Source organism: Antedon mediterranea, chromosome 2 (assembly GCF_964355755.1).
Source record: "Antedon mediterranea chromosome 2, ecAntMedi1.1, whole genome shotgun sequence".
NCBI lineage: Eukaryota > Metazoa > Echinodermata > Crinoidea > Comatulida > Antedonidae > Antedon > Antedon mediterranea.
The window spans coordinates 19,518,532-19,542,116 of NC_092671.1; the positions used below are offsets into that span (position 1 = coordinate 19,518,532).

The 23,585-nt window shown below is 30.9% G+C and overlaps 3 protein-coding genes across 13 annotated transcripts in view; 2 read left to right on the top strand and 1 right to left on the bottom strand.

The window, feature by feature from the left end:
• The first annotated feature begins 1,620 nt into the window (after positions 1-1,620).
• Positions 1,621-3,653, top strand: LOC140039756 (uncharacterized). Its single transcript, XM_072085366.1, has 6 exons — positions 1,621-1,786; positions 2,254-2,410; positions 2,525-2,622; positions 3,106-3,210; positions 3,308-3,403; positions 3,533-3,653. The coding sequence occupies exons 1-6, from the start codon at positions 1,737-1,739 to the stop codon at positions 3,630-3,632; spliced, it is 606 nt and encodes a 201-aa protein (XP_071941467.1). The 5' UTR covers positions 1,621-1,736; the 3' UTR covers positions 3,633-3,653.
• Positions 3,654-4,164: 511 nt separating this feature from the next.
• On the top strand, positions 4,165-8,340 carry LOC140039757 (uncharacterized). Its single transcript, XM_072085367.1, has 11 exons — positions 4,165-4,257; positions 4,386-4,481; positions 4,581-4,676; positions 4,790-4,885; positions 5,014-5,109; positions 5,898-5,993; positions 6,107-6,199; positions 6,308-6,445; positions 6,812-6,907; positions 7,108-7,200; positions 7,416-8,340. Exons 1-11 carry the CDS (start codon positions 4,166-4,168, stop codon positions 8,182-8,184), a joined length of 1,761 nt encoding a protein of 586 aa, XP_071941468.1. The 5' UTR covers position 4,165; the 3' UTR covers positions 8,185-8,340.
• Positions 8,341-8,677: 337 nt separating this feature from the next.
• LOC140040690 (neogenin-like) overlaps positions 8,678-23,585 on the bottom strand; it is a 101,133-nt gene continuing 86,225 nt past the window's right edge. For 4 of the 11 annotated variants that reach the window (XM_072086807.1, XM_072086811.1, XM_072086810.1 and 1 more), the window contains 8 exons: positions 22,860-22,934; positions 20,153-20,206; positions 17,330-17,785; positions 15,786-16,451; positions 15,402-15,542; positions 12,850-13,005; positions 11,917-12,056; positions 8,679-11,664 (listed from right to left, as the gene is read on the bottom strand). In XM_072086807.1, coding sequence (XP_071942908.1) covers positions 11,551-11,664; positions 11,917-12,056; positions 12,850-13,005; positions 15,402-15,542; positions 15,786-16,451; positions 17,330-17,785; positions 20,153-20,206; positions 22,860-22,934 — 1,802 coding nt within the window. In that variant the 3' untranslated portion in view covers positions 8,679-11,550. Of the gene's footprint in view, positions 11,665-11,916; positions 12,057-12,849; positions 13,006-15,401; positions 15,543-15,785; positions 16,452-17,329; positions 17,786-19,461; positions 19,624-20,152; positions 20,207-22,859; positions 22,935-23,585 lie in introns of all 11 variants that reach the window. The other 7 variants (XM_072086808.1, XM_072086806.1, XM_072086805.1 and 4 more) reach the window with 6 other exon arrangements.

Genomic DNA, 23,585 nt, shown 5'->3' on the forward strand with positions numbered 1-23,585 from the left:
GTTCTGTACACTTTGTAATCTAGAAGACTGAGAAATAAAGTTGAAAATAACACTGCAGAAATTAAGATTCGACCTAACTAAAGATTTGTATAAAATAACTAATGCCTTTTTATCGTTAATATGTCTGCAATGTCTCCAAAGAAAACCCCAAAGTCTATTGCATTTAGAGACTATAAAATCAATATGTTTACAAAAGGTTAATGAACTATCTAAAAAATACCAAGGTCTTTGTGAACAGACACTCTTTCAAATAAGATATTCTTAATATAAAAGTCAAAATAGATGGGTCTTAAGAGTAAAAAACATTGATTTGCATTTAGAGGCATTGACTGACATATTCCAAGTGAATGAGTCTGTCAACCTCTTCTTGTAACAACAACATATCATTTAAGGTTTGTATAGACTTAAATAATTTAATATCGTCAGCAAACATAAGAACATTAGAATGACGAGGAACAAAGGAAAAATCGTTAATAAACATAATAAAAAAAAGAGGCTCCAAAATAGACCCCTGAGGTACGCCAGATAAAACTGGAAGCCATTCAGACGCGTTATACCAAAAGTGATTCTATGAACCCTGTCCGATAAATAACTTGTAAAAATCAAATTAAATCGTGATTTAGACCAAATTGTTGAAGTTTGAACAAGAGCAACTTATGGGAGACCCTGTCAAAGGCTTTAGCCATATCTGTATATACAACTTCGCATTTACCTTTTGCATTTATTGCATCATACAGAATACAGAAATGTATTGGTTCAAAAGGAAATTCGTTTCGTTGACAAGCTCTCAAATAATTAATTATAAATATATAAAAAGTCATGAATACAAAAATACAAGATCTTATCAAAATACGCATGTGACAACAGAACAGACAAATTGATTTCACAAGACCACCCTGGGTAAAATCCGTGCTGATGGTCACTAATAACTGGTGATATATGTTTAAACATTTGGTCGTGAAATTTTTTTTTTCAAATACTTTAGAAATAGTTGGCAACAATGAAACCGGTCTATAATTGCGTACATCAGATTTAGAACCAGCTTTAAAGATAGGGCACACGCTAGCTTGCTTCCATTTTATCGGAAAACGTTTCTCAGAAATACATCTTTCAAATAAAATTTTACAAGGGAAAGAAAGAGGTTTGGCAGCTAAAGACAAAACAATATTACTCAGACCATCAATACGACTAAGTTTTAAAATGGGTTGCTTATTTTTAAGATTTTGTCTTTTTATGTCTCGTGGCAACAATTTCGTACTGCGCGCATGTCTCCTGCTGTTTCACCTCCTCCTCGTTCACCAGAAAACTCCAATAGCACGACATTCAGTTTAATAACATGCCTCAATAATTGATTACAATATTAATATTTACTAGAAATAAAGAAATGAGTTATACTAATATATATATATATATATATATATACTAATACTAGAGAATCTGTTGAATTAATTGATTAATAAGAATCAATATAGTTTTTTAAAGTGTAACAATGACTTTATGACGTTGCCTGCAGCGCGTATTTTAGAACATAAAAATTCCGGACACGCGATATTGTTATTATGACGTAAAGTGTGGCACGCACACTAAAATGTATAAAAGGCACCGAAACGAAGCTCCTCATCATCAGCAGAGTACGTGTCGTCAGAATTGGGTTTTTTTTCCTGGTTCAAATACGACGCAGAATTCACCTTCACGTATCAATATTTTGTATTTATACGTTGTCTAAAGATTGCATTATGAGTTATACTAGCATCAATCTACTACCCTTTTTGCGCCGTTCACGACGGTAAGTTTTTCTTTTAAAGTAAGAGGCTGAGAGAGAGGGTGAACCGGCCCTCTCTCCGGACCCCTCTGTTCTGATCCTCCCCTCCTAGCCTGTCCTGTCTCTTCCTATCTAGCCTATACCTAGGCCTATGGCTAGTTATGGTTAGGCCCAGTAGACTTTGTAAAAATGTAGGCCAACGTAGGCCCAGGCTAGGGCCTAGAGGTAGGCCTACCTAAAAGTAGCAATTATGCCCTTCCTCACCCACATGCCTTTCTTGACCCAGTTTGCAGTAGGCCTAGCTAGGCTATAGGCCCTAGGCCTAGGTCCAATTAAAGGGTTAGGCCTAGGCCTACTTAATTTCGTTAGCTGTAGATACATCTAGCCTAGGCCACTTACTTTACTACGTAGTACTAGGCCTAGCCTAGTAATAGAAGCCCATGTAATTTAAAATAAAACAAAGTCTGGATTCATTCTATTTGTTACTGTAGCTTTGATCCGCAACTGAATACAACAGGAATGAATTTGTTGAGGAAGAAGCCAGTAACAGGATCTTTCCAACCAGATGCCGATCCACTTTCGGCATCAAAAAGAAATATTGTTGATCCGGGTGATTTGGTATTTATGCGGACAATGAAAGGCAACAAGGTGGGCAAAAACTCCTAAAGTTTCACATTATTGTCATCAATATATTATCCTATACCTATTAACTTTGTTTCGACAACATTTCATTTTATCTTTGAAATATTAATTCAATTTCAGATTATGGGTACATTCCTTTGTCAAGTTGAAGCTACTTTGGATCATGAGAGAAATGATAAGGAAGCTATTGAAGAGGAAGCAAAGATGTTGAAAGAAAAGTATGAAAAAGATAAAAACAGAAAGGAACAAACAATTATAATTTATATACAATGTTGTGTTCTTATTTTATATACAGTATCATCAAATTGTAATTGTTATGCACTTGTCAATTGTATGACCCACTATACGACCCCCGGGAGAGGTGCGTCATTTGTCCGATGTGCGTCATACCTTTGAATACCATGACGCACCGGTGCGTCAAAAATGTGACTTACCTTTAGGTGACCATGACGCACCCATTTTGACGCACTGTGACCATGTTGTTTATGATATGATGGGTGGTAAAGTGACGGACATTTACACACCTTGTTCATTGATGTGACGTACCATCTAGGTTTTTTGACGCACCCCTGCGACAGTAATTATTTGTAAATGACGCACCCATGACGCACCTCTCCCGGGGGTCGTATAGTGGGTCATACAATTGACAAGTGCATTATATACATGATTTTTTTATATTATTATTATTATTACTTTTATAGAAAAAAAGCAAGTGAAAGGCTATTAAAAGAATTTAAGAAAAGAAATGGAGAGCTGAAGAAAGTATTGAATGAGAAGAAGGCATCAATCTATGCTACAAACAAACAGTAAGTTTTGTTTTTAACTTTATTTAATGGATTCTTACCATTTAAAAAAAATATTTTAACAATATCCAACACTTTTATCTTAATTTGTTAATTTCAGAATGATGAACGCACTTACAAACAAAGATAAGGAAATAAAGAAAGTGTGTAATGAAAAGATACATTTACAGAAAGAGTTAAAAGCTGTAAATGCCAAGTAAATATTATTGACATGTTTATTTTTGTAACTATGTAATTCTAATGGAGCTACAGTAACCATTTATTAAGATCACCTTATTTATTTTGATAATATAACAACATAACAAAATTGTTATTATAATTTCAGAATGATGGAACATTCTACAAACAAAGATGATGAAATAAAGAAAGTGTCAAGTGCAAAGAAAGAAGTACAGAAAGAGTTAGATGCTGTAAATGCCAAGTAAGTATTGGACATTTTATATAGTAAAAACTTTTACAGTTATTTATTGGGCTAACCCTATTTGTTATTAATTGATAATTTTTCAACACATTTAAACATTTTTATTATAATTTCAGAATGATGGAAGAGTTTAAAAACAAAGATGATGAAATAAAGAAAGTTTCTAATGAAAAGAAAGATTTACAGAAAGAGTTGGAAGCTGTAAATGTCAAGTAAATATTATTGACATGTTTATTTTTGTAACTATGTAATTCTAATGTAGTTACAATAACCATTTATTAAGCTAAGATAATATGGCAACACATCCAAAATTGTTATTTTAATTTCAGAATGATGGAACATTCTACAAACAAAGATGATGAAATAAAGAAAGTGTCTAACGAAAAGATAGATTTACAGAAAGAGTTAAAAGCTGTAAATGCCAAGTAAGTATTGAACATTTTATATAGTAACAACTTTTACAGTTATTTATTGGGCTAACCCTATTTGTTATTGTATAACAACACATTTAAGCATTTTTATTATAATTTCAGAATGATGGAAGAGTTTAAAAATAAAGATGATGAAATAAAGAAAGTTTCAAGTGAAAAGAAAGAAGTACAGAAAGAGTTAGAAGCTGTAAATGCCAAGTAAGTATGGACAAGTTTATTTTTGTAACAAATTTGAATAGTAATACAGCTACACTGTTATTTATCAATTTAACCCTATATTTTTGATTTGGTAATTTTTCAACACTTCAAACATTTTTATTTTTTAGAATGACGGAAAAGTTCAAAAACAAAGATGAGGAAATAAAAAAGATGTCAAATGAAAAGAAAAAACTACAGAAAGAGTTGGAAGCTGTAAATGTCAAGTAAGTTGTAAAACATTTGAATAGCAATGTAGTTACAATAACCATTTATTAAGCTAAGATAATGTGGCAACACATCCAAAATTGTTATTATAATTTCAGAATGATGGAACATTCTACAAACAAAGATGATGAAATAAAGAAAGTGTCAAGTGCAAAGAAAGAAGTACAGAAAGAGTTAGATGCTGTAAATGCCAAGTAAGTATTGAACATTTTATATAGTAACAACTTTTACAGTTATTTATTGGGCTAACCCTATTTGTTATTTTATAATTTTTCAACACATTTAAACATTTTTATTATAATTTCAGAATGATGGAAGAGTTTAAAAACAAAGATGATGAAATAAAGAAAGTTTCAAGTGAAAAGAAAGAAGTACAGAAAGAGTTAGAAGCTGTAAATGCCAAGTAAGTATGGACAAGTTTATTTTTGTAACAAATTTGAATAGTAATAGAGCTACACTGTTATTTATCAACTTAACCCTATATTTTTGATTTGGTAATTGTTCAACACTTCAAAGATTTTTATTTTTTAGAATGACGGAAAAGTTTAAAAACAAAGATGAGGAAATAAAAAAGATGTCAAATGAAAAGAAAAAACTACAGAAAGAGTTGGAAGCTGTAAATGTCAAGTAAGTTGTAAAACATTTTAATAACTAGAAAGCCACTCCGAGAGGGCATACCTCCGCCTACTGTAAAATTCTCCTACATAAGATTTCTCCGGTAAAAAAAAATATATATATATATTTGTGTGTGTCTTAATGCTATTTGTGATTTAGGCTAATTTCATTACAAGCATGTGTATGCGCGAGTTTGGTGTAATGGTTATGTAACAAGCCTTTCAAATAACAATAGCTTCAGTCGACTAACAATAGAACAGCAACGCGAAAATCAAACGAGTGAATTTGAAAAGAAATAGGTTTTTTAAACTACTCGCATCAAAAAACGTGCACATTGAATCAAATTATGTTTTAAAATTACAAATCACAAATTATAACTCTTGCCTCTTGTTCAAAAATGAAGTTTTTTGGACAAGTAGTTCTTGAGAAAATGCAATTTCAGTTTACTTGTTACTTTAAGACTGCTCGCCGGCTTTTGAAAAATTCTGTCCTATCTTTTAACACTAGTAGGTCTAAAAAAGTATACTAAAAAGTGGTCCAGAATTGGGACTGTGGTCCCAAATGGTCCCAAAATTTAATGGAATGGTCCTTGACCACATATCTATATGTCTATTCATTTTGGTAAAGATCTTGTAATTACTTTTTGAGTAATCCTGCTAACAAACAAACAAACAAACAAACAAACACACGCTACCGATTACATATACCTCCTTGGCGGAGGTAAATAATGTAGTTACAATAACCATTTATTAAGCTAAGATAATATGGCAACACATCCAAAATTGTTATTATAATTTCAGAATGATGGAACATTCTACAAACAAAGATGATGAAATAAAGAAAGTGTCAAGTGCAAAGAAAGAAGTACAGAAAGAGTTAGATGCTGTAAATGCCAAGTAAGTATTGGAAATTTTATATAGTAAAAACTTTTACAGTTATTTATTAGGTTAACCCTTTTTGTTATTTGATACATTTCTAACACATTTAAACATATTTATTATAATTCCAGAATGATGGAAAAAGATGAAGAAGTAAAGAAACTGTCCAGTGAAAAGAAAGATTTACAAAAAGAGTTGGAATGTCTAGAAGCTGTAAATGCTAAGTAAATATTGAAAAGTGTATAACTTTTAATACTAGGAGCTACAGTAACTATCTACTATGCTAATGCAATTTTCAACACATCTAACATTATGCTAACTTGCCAATTCAGTCTGAATGAGAAATATTGCCAACAGAGCAAAGAGAAGAAAGAAATTGAAGAGCTTGTAGAAGAGTTAAATAAAAAAAATGAGCAGTTGAAGAAAGTTTTGAAAAAAAGAACAGAATTACTTAATGCTACAAACACTAAGTAAGTATAATGTTTATATTGACAAAGTTAACCCCATGTTGTGATAATTCACCACATTCAGCATGAAAATAATTTGTTAGCTAAATCAATTGATACCATTCAATCAAAGGTATTTATTGATCATATCATTATTATAACTTTATTGTCCCTATTTATCGTCATGATTATCTTCAACACCAACAATTTCATTATTTTTTTTTTATCACAGTCATTATCAACAACATTCAATAATAATCATTATAATATACAAAAATGTGCTTGACACCTTTTTCTCAAAATACTTTGAAATTACAATTACATGTTGTTACATGCACATTTTTTCTTCAAGTAAAAATCTTATAACTTATTAAAATGTAATTCCAACAGATATGAAAGTAAATATAAGGAAGCAAAAGAGCAACTCAATGAAGCTAAAAAGATGTTGAAAAGTAACCAACGCACAAATAGTGCAAGAAAACAAAGGTAAGTGTAGGTCCTCACAATGATAATCAAGGTAGTTATGTTTGTCCAATATTGAATTTAAAAATTATATTTATGATAACTAATTTTGAAAAAAAAAATATATAGATAACATGCAAAGGAAACTAGAATAAAAATAATTTCTCAATAATTTCAAGCTACTGTAATTCAAATTAATTATTCAGATATTATCAATTTTTTAGATGTCTTGATTGCAATCAAAAAGAAAGAGAATTAGAAAATCTGAACAAACTTTTAAAGAATAAAGAGAATAAGGTTATGGAATTGGTTCAAAGGTAGGAGTATCTTATATCACTAAAATTAAACCCATGGGATTCTTTTTAAGACTGATGAGAATGCTATTGCATGGCTCAAGTGTTATAAATAAAAGAGTCTCCTCATTAACAGATAGTTTTATATTGTAATAACTTAGATAAGCAGGCAATATATTAACTGAAATTTCTGTAAACACAATAGTAAATTATTTAATTCTTTACACAAAAAAATATAGAATTCAGCTACCCGCCCAAGCAGATTCAAATCAAGGAAAAAACAAGACAGATGTATTGCTGAGTCTTCTGCCAACCGTAAACTTGATAAACCAGAAGGATCTAAAACCAGTCAACGAAACGAAAACACCAGTGGTCATTGGTCAAGGCGCTTTTGGAGAAGTGTCTCTAATGAGATACAATCTGACCAACTCATTGGTTGCTGTCAAAACCATCTTAGATGGCAGTGCAGATAGCATAAACCTAGAGGCTCGCACAATGCAACTATGTTCGGCTCACCCATCATTTCCGTTCATGTTTGGCGTAGTAAGAGATGATAATAACACCATATCAAAAATTGTCTCTTCATTTATTGGAGTTGACAGTTTATCTCTTACGCTTAGAACAGCTATAAGCAAAAAATTCGCTAACATGGACAAGAGGTCAATTCTTAACATCTTATTGACTGTCTCAGATGGTGTGAAATTCCTCCACCAGAACAACATAGTACATAACGATATAAAAGCAGAAAACATTCTACTTTCACATGAAAGTGAAGAATGGATGGGCAAGATTATTGACATGGGTGGAATAACATCACCACTTGTGGAACCAACTGCTGCTGAAGTAACATCAAGCGACATCTTCGCCCTCTGCTTTGTTATGTGTGAAGTAGCTGAGGCATGCCACTGGCAGCAACTAAACGAGTTGGCCGTGAGATGCAAGAAAACTCGACCACCGATTGGTGATCTCATCTCTCTTCTATCCAACCTTATTTCTGATAGAATTTAATCCAGTATATAATGCATTATGTTCAATACAATAATCAATATTATTATTTTACACTGACTGAATATCTTTTAATTAACTCAATTCAAAATGTGCAATATTTGGATAATAATTATTTATAGATTTTTTACAAAAAAATGTATTAAAACAATACTGTACATTTATTTTTATGGCAAATAAATATTTTGGTAAAAAAAAAAAGTGTTTGTTGTTAGTTTACCTACAGTATCCCTGAATGTATTGAGGAGTGCAATTTGTAGCACACCTATAATTTTCAAAAGGCCTGAATATTTATATAAACTTAATCAATTGAAGGATGGATGGGCAGACAGACCAAAGTATACAGGAAATCTTTAAAAAAAGTTTAAAACCCTTAAGTAACAATGATTATTTTAAGAATGGAATTTGAAAAATAGAGAATTGAAGGATGACAAACAAAGGAAAATAATGGAGAAGTTTAACAAATAAAAGTCGAAAGTTTCCACAAAAATGATGGAAAGTCAAAATTAACATTTTTTATTAGTAGTTGAATGTGTTTACTGGTTAATGAATTGTTATGTCAGTTTGTGTTTGTTTGGTAGTGTAGACATGATAATAACTACGACAACTAATGCTTTAGTATTCTGTATCAAAATTGTTTTATTTTACCCATCTTTTAAAATATACATAACAGATTTTGGATAGCGACCATTAAGAAGACATTGATAAACAACACATAGACAAAGCAAGTAGCAATCATTAACGGGGTGCAAGAAGAACAACTGTGTTTTGACCAATATACTAATACGAAAATCTATTTACACCATAATAATTATTTGAATATCGCAAAAATTTATTATAGCATTGCTTACATTTTTTTTCATTATAAAACCTAGAAAGCCCCTGGTATAATTATGCGTTTTATAATTTGGAATTTAAAAAATTGGAACATAGGCCTATGTTTAACACATGAAAGAGTGATATAGTAATTAAGTAATTAATTAAATCTAAACACATGGAAATATTACTAAGTACATCTAAATTCTTTTAGTGATTGAGATACTTTTGGTCTCCCTTTTATTTGTATATGATGATTGAAACATTTGAATTATATTAGTGCCCCTTACCTAATATCTACACCTATATGACAAATAATTCCAATTTTGCTGGGCCATATTTAAAATGGTCCATAAAGCTAGTTTAAATCAAATTGAAATATGAAAAGGCGGTCGTACGGTAATTAACGATAGGTTGCTCTGAATTTAATTAATTATAAAAATCTATCTGTAATCACGATTAATTATATTAAGTATGTTTTATTTTATACCAACAAAATATTTAGATTATATATCTGAAAAAGTATGAAATAACATTGTAAACAGTTAAAAAACAAATATAAATGTTTTAAATTTACAGTCAAATTAAAATTCTAGAAAACCCATAATTTTTTAACGTAAAATAGTTGGTTCATATACAAAATTTAAAAATGAAATATCATTCATATTGATTGTTAGTTGACATAGCAAATGTAATAGCAATACCATTATAATACAATTTTTTCTTTTTTTAGCTATTTTAAAATTATAACAATTAGAAAATGTTTGCAATTATTTGTCTTATATAAAAATTACATATATACATACAGTATCTTAAATTGTATATATCTTTTTTACCAAGGTGGGTGGAATTTGATTTTAATGTATAATTCAATTCATTTTTATTTTAATATTCAAGTTTCCTTCCCCAGTACTGTTAAATTCCAAATTTTATTATATCAATGAATGTTTATAAATTGTTCACTGACAAAAATTGTTGGCGGACAGAAAAACTTGTTTGTAATCGTAACAAAAATACTAAAGTGATATTGGAAAGGATTGATCTAATTTTAACAAATTATTAAAAATTGTTTGCATTATAAAGTTTCTTTTTATGACTTTTCTGTTATAAATATATTTTTAGTAAATTTTGGTAAATAATGTTACTGTGACCTTCTATTAACCATTACAACAATAACCAAAGCTCTGTAGTTTAGGAAGTCATTCATTAATTCTAGGCTTTAGTATATATTTTTTGGCAAATTCACCATTTCCTCCAATTGACAGCACTTTACTGTCATTAAGAGAAAAATGTCTAAATTAATTCCGGCTGACAATTGACATATTTTGGCGGGTAATAAAGAACAGCTAAAATTAATTTTAAATCACCTCTTAATCTACCTAATATATGAATATTTACATTATAATATTTTATTTCATATCTACATGTTATTTGTCATTTCACCAAACAGTCAACCTCTTAAAAATAATGAAAATAAATATTGTTTACAGATTTCTAATCATTTTTGGTTCCTATAATGTATAAAACGTAAAGATATGATAAAATGTATATAAAATAAATGTGTGTGTGTGTATTAATGTACACACATCAAATATACAAACACAACATAATAAATATTTTTAAAATGTAACGACAATACAGTGTTTGAAGTATATACCCAAAAATTCATATACACAGCATACACATTTTGATTCAGAAAAATTAATTTGCATGAGAAAATTAACCAAATCTAATTAATTATCAATAACTTTTTAATCAGCTTTTTGAAATGTCTATATAAAGTGGGCTAGAAAACTGGGCCCACTGGCGGCATATCTGTAGGCCTAGGCCCACTGGCATATCTGTAGGCCTAGGCCCACTGGCATATCTGTAGGCCTAGGCCCACTGGCATATCTGTAGGCCTAGTTTGTGAAACTGAAGACTGTCACTGTTTGCATCAATTTACTAGGATACCTCAAAAATAAATTCTTCAAAGGTTATCTACAAGTAACTGTCATGGTATGATGCATTTCGTTAATTGATTTGTTATTTACCTTTTCTGTGCTGATTTTGGTATTTGATATCTTCACCTCGAACACTGTAGCCAATTTATATTTTATTTCCAGCACAAGGTACTACTTATATTAGCCTACTAGCTGGGCTTATTTATGTGTATCAAAATGTGTACATTTGAGAGTTTTCACATTGGAAAGACAATGGCCATGGAACCACATTGGCAGATAAGCCGCCTTCCAACACTGTTATAATTAATTGATACACTTTCAAATGAAACCTCTATTCTTCTTACAGTGGAATCTGATTAAATAAATTCACAATATAAATTGAAAATATTAATAAACAATAACAACAATGCCTTGCACCATTCCAACCATGAGAGGCATCAACTCTCCTCTTGTTTTTGGAAGCAATAGCACATGTTTCAATAAGCCAGTTGTGCATTTTCAGCAGGCCTACTTTATGTATCTCATAAGCTGATTGACATTTACAGCGTGCTGCTTTTATTAATGTGTTTCACTTCCTTTCAGATACAATGTACAGTATGTAGAGGGCTCACTAACAATCAATATCGTCAGACTGTGTAATGGCATTCAAGTCTTTCATGAGTCCTTCAAGATTCAACATTTCAGCATTCAAATCTTCTGTGCTAAATGTTCTTGCTGTCCCCGACTAAAACAGAACAAAAATATTATAAAATCATATAGACCTACTGATTACTAATATTGGTCTACTTCTGCTCTAGAACCCTTCTTTGGACACTATTCAAGGTATGGGACACTATAAGGGGAAACTTTCCTGTAAAATGAATGAGGGGAAATATGTTTACTTAACCCATATTTAAGGAACACCACTTAAGTGTAAGAAATAATGTGGTTTAAAACTGATGATTAAATAACATGCTACTTTTGTCCAAAGATTTACCTCAGGGCTAGTAGCTTCTGCAGATCTATATGTAACATCAGGAGCTCTAGGTGTAACAACTGGAAGTGGATGTGATCTATTACGATTTACAGCAGGTTGTTGCCGTTTCAATAAGCTATAGCTTGGTGCACTTATTTTTACTGTAAAAAAAAAGTATCATATTATTTCACTTTTTTTTATATCGTACATAAAAGTAAAAAAATAGAAAATAGTGAAACATTTATTGTTAACTGGACCAGTGTAGTATAACCAAATTGTATATTATATATCTGGCTAATATATACATTTATTTTTTTTTTTTCCATTTTGAATATATAATTTTATTTTTTAAAATTTTTTACTACTCTGGTTTATTAAAAAAAAGAAATGACAGTACAAAATTGAATAATTTAAAATACATCAAGGAGAAAAATGCAAAAATTTAAAATAATAATAAAACTTTGAGGCTCTGTGTTTGCAAAGGTTTATGATATTGCTTTGTAATTATTACATTAACATTGTTGAGCAGTTTAAGTCAGCTGCTGCTTTTACAGATTTTTTTTCAAACTTTTCATAAGTCTTTGATTGACACAGAAATGTTGCCAAACATTGTACCTGCATTGCAACAACGAAAACTACTATTACTACTACTACTACTATTTTGTCGAAAGTTCGGAAACATTATTCACAACATCACCGTAAACACTGTCATTCAAGGACTTAAGAAAGTTGGAGAAACTTTTAGAAAAATCCATAAAAGCAGCAGCTGAAACTACTTTTAAACATTTTAAAACGTTCAGCATTTTTATGAAATGTATAATTACATTAATACGGAATACCCTTTTATACACAATGAATATAAAAAACACATGGTTCATGACACACAGAAATTCACTGGGGTGAACAATGCAAAGGAAGCAGTGTATATGCAAGTAATTATACAAGGTGAGTTACCTCTAGGCTGGGCAGGTGGTGATTTTGGCAGTGTACCATAGTGGGGTGGTGGACCGGGTACACTAAAACTAGAAAGTGGATGAGTTGAAACATGTGGAGTTGGAGGCTGGTGAATGTTGTTCTCATCTTGTGACAAATTTGATTCACTTTGATAACCTGAATATATTGAAGAAAAAAATCAATCAATCAATACTGTGTAAAATAAAAATTAAGTATTTAAAATTAAACAAAGATAACTGTTGGCATTGATCCATGCAACTGGTATTCTTTTTATCCTATCATAATAATCAGTTTCAATCAAGTATGCACAGTATTTTTCAAATATGAATGTTAAATGTTTTTTTTTTATGCAAACAATAATAAAGAATTATAGTACTAATGTATATGTAATTGGGCTGCCTAAAATGACTAGATTTGTTGGTTATGTCTAGTTTTGAGAATTCAATTTGAATAGCAAGAAAGAAGTTCAGACAAAATTGTTAAAAAATTAAGGGAGTCCAGTTTTTGAGAGAGTTTGATTGTATAACAAATTAGTTTTTATGTATATTATTATAACCGAAAAGCACGAAAGCTGTCATTATCCCCACAGAATCGCTACATTGTGTGGGGCATTGCCAATCCAATCGTATGTGAGACAATTCAATCTTTCAGATTTGTGTATTCTTGATTGACCCATAGAAATGTAGCAATACGAATAGCAACCAGTGAAATGATTATAAAAACCATCCAAAATAGTGATGAAAATGGAATGCTTTCAAAATTTATATATTTTAAGTACCTAGTGAGCATATATGTACTGCCTCATTACATTTATAAACATAAACCAGCCTCTTAGAAAAATCATAGGAAGAACATGTATATCTGACTCGCTCACTTTAGGTCAATTTTAATATGTCAATAGTTCATTAAAAGACTGCAACAAATAACATATTTTCCACTTATTATTATTTGATATATTGGTACATTAACTGTAATATTGTTGGCTTTTCAATTTGATTGATTTTATGTGTCTGTCGCATCCTGTCATAAATATTAATGTTAATACATGCAGTTACACTATGTGATCTAATGCAATTCGTTTACAGACAAGTAGCATAGATCAGTAATTCATTATATATTCTCATGATGAATTGCACTCAATTAGAAATTTGATTGAGTTAAAGTTCCTTTAGGATGTTTATACAGATGAATGTGCCACTTGGGCATCGCATTGAGTTAACATTAATTAAAATGGCAGACCAATGTGTTTTTAATTTAGATCAATGGGATAATCTAATAGCAAAAAAACAAATGCTTTCCCAATTCAAATATTCTATATTGAAATTGCTCATACCAACAACATGGCTTAGATTTCCTTTCCCCAAGTTGATATCTCATAATGCAAGAGCTTTCTCACAAAGTGTATACCCCATTAAAAAAATCAGGAATGATGAAATTAGACGGCAACTTGGCATGACCAGCATCATAGTGCAATGTGTGTCCAAAAGGCAAATGGTTTCGCCAGTTTAGAATGCCAAGACACAGACTACCATACCAAGACTATAAACAGGATTTCAGCAAGCGTAGGCAGCCAGGCTAGATGGAAAGACCAGATCCCAAAGGATACAAGCTTGGTCATCCAGATAGAAGGGAATAGTGGATTATCTCCAGTGAGCATGCCAAGGGAACAACCAGTCTTTACGATTAGGGTTTATATTCCATATGCAAGAGCTTTTCCATCCTCTTTTTATCCGATTAAATGCAAGAACATTCTCATCAAGGGTAGGTATCGCATTCAATGCAAACTCATGTTTTTATCCCTTAATGCAAGAGCTTTTCCATTCCTTTTATATCCTCTAATGTGACAACTTTCTCATCAAGCATATACAAGAACTCATCTTATAAATCGTAATGCAAGATCATTCCTACCAAGTTTATAACCCACAAAGCAAGAACTCTTTTATCAAGTGTACTAATAAATGTCCCATCATGCAAAAAAAATCTTTTCTCAATTTGAGTTTATGTCACATCATGCAAAAGCTTTTCCCCTCATTCACTCCAATTGAAAATGTACCTATTTCATTATACTCATGTTCTATAAAGAAACTATGCTGATCCAGTGAAATTGACCGCCGTAAACGCCAGTCTTTTTTCCATCTGTGGGAATTTGATAAGGTACGTTTTCGAGGGACGATTTCTGTAGCTACAGTAAAAGTTGTAAAGGTTGGAATGCTTTCCAGCACAGAGACTAAGAATAGAAAAAAACAGCAGTAGAAATAAAAAAAATAATGAAGAATGTTAAGAATTAAGATTGGAGAAAAAGATTGAATATTAGAAATGAAGCAGACATGTAGTAGAGTAGAATTGTTTACAATCTAACAATCACAAATCAAATCATTATTTAAATCACATCTTGTTTGTATTAGTAGGTGTGTTTCAGTAGTACTAACAGCAAGTATCTTTATTTTGGTACCAAGCTAAATTTAATTTTACTGTACATCACAACAACTTTTTAAAATCTTTCAAATGACCCACAACCGCCACCACTATCATTTGCAAATATGCAAATTTACCTGGCAGATCAACAGGCTCATCCAATAAATTAACTCCACATGAATTGTTATTATTTGATGAATATGAAAATCCTGTAGTAGGTTCATTACTCTCTGACCTCCGATAAGAACTCATAAAATGATCTCCGGAGTGACCTACGCCTTTAGTTAGAAAAATAAAAATACAAATCATGCAAATATTACAAAGACATGCAAATATAATACTATACAATAAAAACATGCACACAATTACATGCAAATACATATAGGTATGCAAGTGTCACAATATGCAAATAACAGACATATACAGTACATTATATATGCAAATAATGGTTATGAATAAATGATTAAATGAATGAATGGTTGATTAATTATATAAAAAAATGCATTAAATATAATACATACTTTGTGAATGCAATGAATGATACCCAACTGGCATAGATTGACTATGTTCATAATCACTAGTCACGTGCCTTGCAGGGATTGGGATAGGACCTGAGCGCTGAGCAGCAGGTATTCGATCATCAGCATACAGATGAGACGTCAAAGCATGCAGGCTTTCATGGATACCAGATAACGTGTCTGTCTGCGTGTCTCCTGTTTTTACATGTCCATTCCCATGGACGCTGCCATTTAGAGGGCTGTAAGGGGGATTTTGCGACACACGGCCAGCAGGCATTGTTGCAAAACTTGAATTTCCAGAACGAATATCACTCAGTAACGTTGCTGTATTAGCATTGGTGAAATTGGAGCTTGCTACAGGACGATACCTTGAAGTAGGTCCGGCAATATGAGCAAAACTTCTTGCTTTGCTCAGGTTCACTCTCCGTCCATCACGAAATGAGCTTCCATGAGATTTCATACTCAGATCTCCCATTGAACGGCCTACTCCAAGCCGGCTATTGAGATGGGTGGTTTGTTGCCTGTCAGTTGTGCCAATATGAATGATTGGTACTGCAGTTATATTCGGTGGGTCCATTTGTCCAAGGGTGCTTGGGATATCTTGAATGGATTGAATAATTGTTGAGCCAGGAGCATTGCTTGTACTATCAATCGTGCCATATGATGGCGCTGTAATCAACAACCATCAGTATTTTTACATAATTAAACAAGTAGATTTTCTTCTTCAATTTATAGGCAGAATGTTTATCATCATGAAAATGTTACTATTATTGTCACATTTAGGTAGAAATTTGGCCAAAAATTATAATGTGTATCAATAAATTATTTGTGGATTACTATAGAAAAGATTACCAAATTACCACTGCATGAATTAAATCATACAATATTTAAATTTAATCATACTATTTTGAATGTTGGACTCCTGTAAACACAAGCAATCAAATATGGTAATTGCATAAACTAAGGTTTGAAACACTTTCCTTCATTTAACTTGATAGTGAAACTGAATTAGTAGGCCTAACCATATACTTTTAGGTTAAGTGAAGGTTTACATTATTACACCTTTAATAACACTTTCTGATGAGTGTTTTTTAGAATATTGAGTAAGAAAGTCAATTTAATTTTGAATGTCCCAGATGTTGGAAGATGGAGGTAGGCCTAACATAGCCTGCAAAAGTAATCCTTTATTTCTAATGCTATTGTTCGAATTGATAATTAATATTAATATTATTTGTATTATTAGTATGACTAAAAACATATTTCAAGCAATAATTAAAGTGATAATTTGAACCACTGCAAAGTAATTTTGCATTGGGAGCTAATTTAGTAATTTAGTCAGATGTGTGGTATTGATAATAATTAGAGTACCACTACATTTTGATTGGTTGAGCATTAGATGGATTTAAAGGCAATGTAATCCTTACTGAGTAATTTAGTTCATAATATTATACAGGTAGTTGTGTTGTGAAAGATATTCTGATTGATAGAGTTAGTAACCACTTTTAGTAGTAATGATTAGTCTTCCATTTTCCTGTTTCATATTTTACCTGGTAGAGCCAATTGAGGTGTAGCCAACCCAGGTGAGTTGGGAACCTCAATGGCAAGAGGCTGGTTGTTAAATCCACTTGCTATAATTGACTGAATGGTGTCGTCATTATTTCGATCAGATGTTGCGTATGACTTTTCAAACGACTTATGGCTGGAAGTGGTCTTCACATGGCTACCATCAGACATCGGAACTGTTCGTTCTACGGAATGATGAGTAGTGGATTCCTCATACGCGACAGTGAACGCACCATTTGCTGATTCAGATGTGGTGTATGAAGTAATACCTCCTAACGGCACTGAAACTGATTGATTGGTCGATTGTCCGTCAACCGATGTTTGATTGGACAACTGATCACTCACGTCTATAATTGTACCACTCAAAGCTTGTAATGGTACAAACTCGGTTTTTGCTGACCCATTTGAAATATGCGATGAAGTGAATTGATTTGTGGTTGCTACATGCAAAATACAGAAAAAAATCACATACATGCAAGTAAGCAACATTAAAGAACATTTACCATCATGCAACAAATATTAAATAAAAAATGTATCATGCAACAAAAATTTAATAAAACATAAATTATCATGCAACAAAAATTAAATATAGCATGTAACATCATGCAATAAGCATTAATAATTATACATTTTGAACACTTTCAATAAAATGCTTCTTGCTGGGATCTCTGGAAGTCGTATGATATTGTATTCAAGGCCTGATACCAGGGGTTCACAGTTTTTTTTCAGAGAGCCTGACTGCAATTTACAATTCAGATAGAGTGTAGCATTACAGGTTGGGTCACGAGGGCTCTCAAACTTAGGGGACCATGAGGACTTTCAAACTTAGGGGGTCATGAAGGGGGTGAAGACATTAACCTTTTTTAAGGGCCATATGAAATGCACTTTTGGGCCAAATTTGGTTTGCAGAAAGTCATTAATAGTACTAGTGGAAACAAATGATCACCTATTTAGTTAGTTTGACCAATAAAGCAATAAGTTCAGTGTGTATAAGGCTTTACATTTAAATGAATAGATAAATATGTGCAAATATTGAAGCAACAAAAACACTAATATTCAGCAATAATATACAAGAATGTTTCTGAAATGTACTGGAAATTCAAAGCTTTATGTTACACAAAAAAAAGTATAAACCTAGTAAACTAAAACATATCCTTTGATTATTAATTCCAGTAAAATGATGGTCAAATTAGGTCAATTTATCCAATGATGATTGATCTCCCTTGAGAGAGTGCATCATTTAAAGCAGTATGGCATGCATATTTTGTTAATTTGTACTAAAAGCAAACACAACGGTTCCTAAACATATTAATTGAGAGTAATTATGTAGAATTATAAACACTATTTAAACTAATCCAATATACTTGTGGTATTAACAAATATAGGGTATATCGTCAGTAGGGCACAGTATTGGTTAGGTTGCTCTCACATCAACATTCCATAATTGAATTAATTATTAATAATAATTTTCATTGAATTCACGAAAAAAACCTTTAATTTCATGTCCAAGAATTGTTCAATCCTGTTTATTTGGTATTTATGTATACTTATAGTCATCTGGATGTGGCCAAATAAATAAGTTATTATATAAAAAAAATCCTTCTTCCTTTTCATCTGTTTACCTTCACACTACACACAACATACGAAACATACACACACAACATAATTACAGCACACGCACCTCTCAATAACCTCCATTCAAAATGCTTATGTCAATATTTTCCAAGAATATGTATTATATGTTTTTTCACAAAAGGTGAAACAAGTGCCATCAGCTAAGCTAGGCGTATTTACTTTCGCTTCTAGTCTGAAAATGGAAAAAAAGGGGGAATTGTGCAAACTCGCAAATCTATATTGGAAATCGATCCATCAAAAAATAATATTAAATAAATGTAAAAATATGCTTTAAAATGTGCCAATATGTGTATTTGCAACAATTTGAAAAAAGTACACATTCCATTCCATAATTTCATTTTTTTTGTGTCAGTATTAGAACACATACTCAAACATATAATAACAAAGTCTGTGTGTTATACATACATACAATGTCGCATTTAAAGTTGTATAAAAATAAAAAAAGGTGTTTGTAAGTATGTTAGTAGGTGGATTAGTGTACCTGTTTCCATGTCACCATGCTCCGAGCTAATCGAGTGAACTCTTGGTTCATTCAAACTACCGTAACCAGAAGAAGGGGGATAACACACAGGGTAGGGAGATGGAAAGCTAGGAGATGTGCACCGATAATTAGCAGTAGAGCGTGGGTATGCAGACCAGTAGCCTAAAGATGTGGAAAATTATCAAAGAAGAAAAGAAAAGCAAATTGTAACTATAGCTACTACAAACAAAACATGCATATCAACTCAGGATATAGCATAAATAGTTGACTACAAATTAAAATATTGAAGTTTCTATCAACATTTCTAATAATCTATATACAATGCAATAAATCAATTAAATTCACACAGTTATTAATAAATATAAATAAAATTAAAAAATAAAAGTAGCTGGAAAACAGACAAACTACTTATGGCATGCAACAAACAAAATCAATGAAACAGATGCCAAGCAACACTATAGCACTACTAATTGTATAAAATACTAACATCTCATTTTCTTATACACTATTTTTTATTTAAAAAATACTAACTAACAATTCATATACATACAAAATTAGTTTAATTTTCTTTTAAAAAAGAAATGAAATTGTATTACTAAATTATGAGAAATAAAAATATAATAAAAAAATTTTACAAAATACTTTAAATTATACATGCTCTTTCCCAAAGTTTTTGAAAATAGATATTTACCATGAGAACTTGACCATGTACCTGTATGGCCTGCACCACCTCTCATGTGACCATCTAAAATAGAAAAAGGAACAAATGAATGATGCGTTAATGAAAATTATCAACAGAAATAAATAATGAACAACCTATATTAGTCTAAATTCACACTATTATACTAGATTCTGTATATTTTGTTTATGCTTAATAATGAAGTCATAAGCATTATTAGGACACTATGTTCCTCACTAAAAACAATGCCAACAAAGATCTTTACAATCTCTACTGATGATGGTCTAAACAAATCTAATTGACAATTTCTTATGTTAAAAGTATGTATTTTAGTGAATATCTCTAGTGAATTATATTTCTCTCAGTTTGTTTCTATATTCCTAAAAAATCTTTTGTACTAATTTTAAATAATAAATAAATAAAAACCATGATATCCTGATTGGAGAAAAAAGATAAATGTTAGACAAAAATAAATTGAAAGAAAATAGGACTATAAAATATTCTGAATACAGTAAAAAAAAATCAATAAAGATGTAAACATGTCAGTAATAACATTTAACAGAGTATACATAAATCAAAATTCATTAGCAAAAAGGTATACAATAGAATTTTATGACTCTAATAGCATGCAAAATATAATGAACATACATATACTGGCACCAGCATTTAATTCTGTTAGATTACACATATAAATATCATTATAAACCTTCCTTTGGTCAACTTTAATATTAAAATTGAGGCTAAATATGGTTAATAAATGAAATTGGAATCCTATATGGGCACTTGTTTTTGAGCAGAAAAAGGCAGATGAAACCATAAAGATAGCTACAATACAAGTACTGTATTATTCTTTTAGGCAATTGGTCCCTGGGAAAGTATCTGAAATAGGTCTCTGGAAAATTTAGCTGCAAGTATGACCCTGGCAAAATTAATGTGGGACCCTGGGAAAAGTAACTACTACAAGTCTCTGGAAAAAAGTACATGGAGTAGTTCCATGGGAAAATTTGCTGCAAGTATGGTCCTGGCCAAATTAAAGTGGGTTCCTAGACAAAGTAACTACAAATATGTCCCTGTGAAAAGTATATGCAAGTAGGTCCTCTAAGATCAATAAGAATATCAAAATATGAAGTAAAATAATTGTGCAAAAGGTGTAGTTAGTAAACAACAACATTGTACACATTATTAGATGCAAACAATACATGCTGACAAGCGAAGGTCTATAAAGTTGAAATAATACAATGTATGCCAAAAGGTTTTAGTTGATAATAAAGTTGTTGTCAAAAGGCCTAAATTATACATCCATGAACTTATTATACACTTTACCTAGGTTAATTTTATTTTATTATTGCTGTTTTCAATTTTAGTATGTTTTAAGAAGAAACCTGCAAAAGAATTTAGGTTTTTTGTTTTTAGTTTTTTTAGTTTGTGGCATTGTACTTTAGATTACAATTAACCTATATTTTTTTAATTTTATTTAAACAAAAAAAGGGAGATTTGGATGTTTATGCTAAAGGAAGACATTTTATAGCTGTCTAAATCTGTCATGTCCTGCATTTCTTTTCTAGGGTAAAAAAACGTAATATCTTAAGACAAGAATTCATCTTAAAACTGTGTAGGTCTAAACATCTTGAAATAACTCCTCAGTATTTGTATATAATAGTCTAACCAGCCAATGGATTGGACCTACAAATCTAAAGGTTCCTCATTTTTTCTTGAAATAATTCATTTAGATCGAAAAAATTTAGGAGTAAAATGTCCTTTTTGTTGATCCCAGCAAGACTGTAACTAAGTCTGGTGAGAAAACACACTATTTGTTTCTTGATGCTACTGTGATTAAAATATTGTGTGGTAGCCCTAAAATTAAACTTTAAAATTTAGTTTTAAAATGCTCAATTGTTTAGTAACAGATATAACACATTTATTTATTGTTGAAATAATTATGCTTTTTTTCCTACATTATATACAATAACAATGGCAGCTCATACTATTTGCATAAATAAGATTTCAGGCTTAAAAAAAAACATAATGCAAAATTTTTTATAGAAACAAGAAGTGTCCAAAACATTGATTTATGGGATAGCAGATGATACATGATGAATACACTGATTATGGGCACTTTTTCCTTTATACCTGAAATCTTGGTGCGTGCATCTTTGTCTTCTATTCTAAGTGTGCTTGCACAATGCACATCTGATTGATGAAATGAATAAAATGCTCAAATATCAAATATGAATAAAATACTTTGAATGAATTCATATCAACATGATTTAAATACTGTACTGTAAAGCAAAAATGGCAAATGTACAATTCATGGAAGCAAAACATGCACATTTTGTCTCAATGATATATGCATTGACAATTTGATGTTATACTTTGGTTTTAAATGGAATATGTGTATAAGAACTTGACATTACTAAAAAAAACACTTTCTTTTTATTTATTTTTTATTTCTTAATTAAATAAAAACTGTATTATTAGTATATTATCTATATAATTAAATAATAAACGGTGAAAAAGTTAATAAAGCAATTAAACACAGAATAATAACACAGGAATAATATTTTAGTTGATGTAAATCTAAGGTTCAACAGTTACGGTTATTGGTTTAATTTGCAGAATACCAACACAAAGCAAGGGGCACAGTTCACTTATGAAATAAATATTCATAACAGTGTAACAACATGAATATTCATGTTGCTTATGTTGTATTTGTGAATACCTGACTCCATCGATGAACTGTAATATGATGATGATACATATGACGATGTTGATCCTGCATACTTATTACCTTTTTCTATCAACAATAGGTAAATAAATGAAATGACTAATTATTAAATTTCATGAAAGCCGTGTCACTAATTATACAATACATGCAAAATTAAAGAAATAACATGACAGAAACTCATGACATAGTCTACATGCTTTTAAGAACTATTCAAAGATGTTTTTTATATTTTTTGGTTATGTATTATTTTTATTTATTAAATAAAAATTTATTTATGAAATAAAAAATAAAGCATGATTGAAAGACCAGTCTGAAAAAAGTTGTAATCCGAGAACAGTATGACAAATTTTGATGAGGTTGTAATCAAAGACCACTGTTGGTAAAGATTATAAATCAAAGACTGGTATGAAAGATGTTGATGATTATTAGAAATCAAAGACTAGTATGAAAGATGTTGATGAGTATTAGAAATCAAAGACTGGTATGAAAGATGTTGATGAGTATTAGAAATCAAAGATGAAATGTTGATGAGCTTCGAGTCAAAGACCAACATAAAAGATGTTGATGAGCTTAGAATCAAATACCAACATTAAAGATGTTGATGAGCTTAAGGATCAAAGAACTGTATGAAAGATGTTGATGAGCTTCGAGTCAAAGACCAACATTAAAGATGTTGATGAGCTTAGCAATCAAAGACCAACATTAAAGATGTTGATGAGC

Excerpts from the sequence above, each read along its gene's own strand:
- LOC140039756 (XM_072085366.1), top strand. The coding sequence starts at position 1,737 with ATGAGTTATACTAGCATCAATCTACTACCCTTTTTGCGCCGTTCACGA. Across the intron at positions 2,623-3,105 it reads GCAAAGATGTTGAAAGAAAA|AAAAAAAGCAAGTGAAAGGC; the intron begins GTATGAAAAAGA and ends TTACTTTTATAG. Across the intron at positions 3,211-3,307 it reads ATCTATGCTACAAACAAACA|AATGATGAACGCACTTACAA; the intron begins GTAAGTTTTGTT and ends TGTTAATTTCAG.
- LOC140039757 (XM_072085367.1), top strand. The coding sequence starts at position 4,166 with ATGGAAGAGTTTAAAAATAAAGATGATGAAATAAAGAAAGTTTCAAGT. Across the intron at positions 4,258-4,385 it reads TTAGAAGCTGTAAATGCCAA|AATGACGGAAAAGTTCAAAA; the intron begins GTAAGTATGGAC and ends TTTATTTTTTAG. Across the intron at positions 6,200-6,307 it reads CTAGAAGCTGTAAATGCTAA|TCTGAATGAGAAATATTGCC; the intron begins GTAAATATTGAA and ends TTGCCAATTCAG.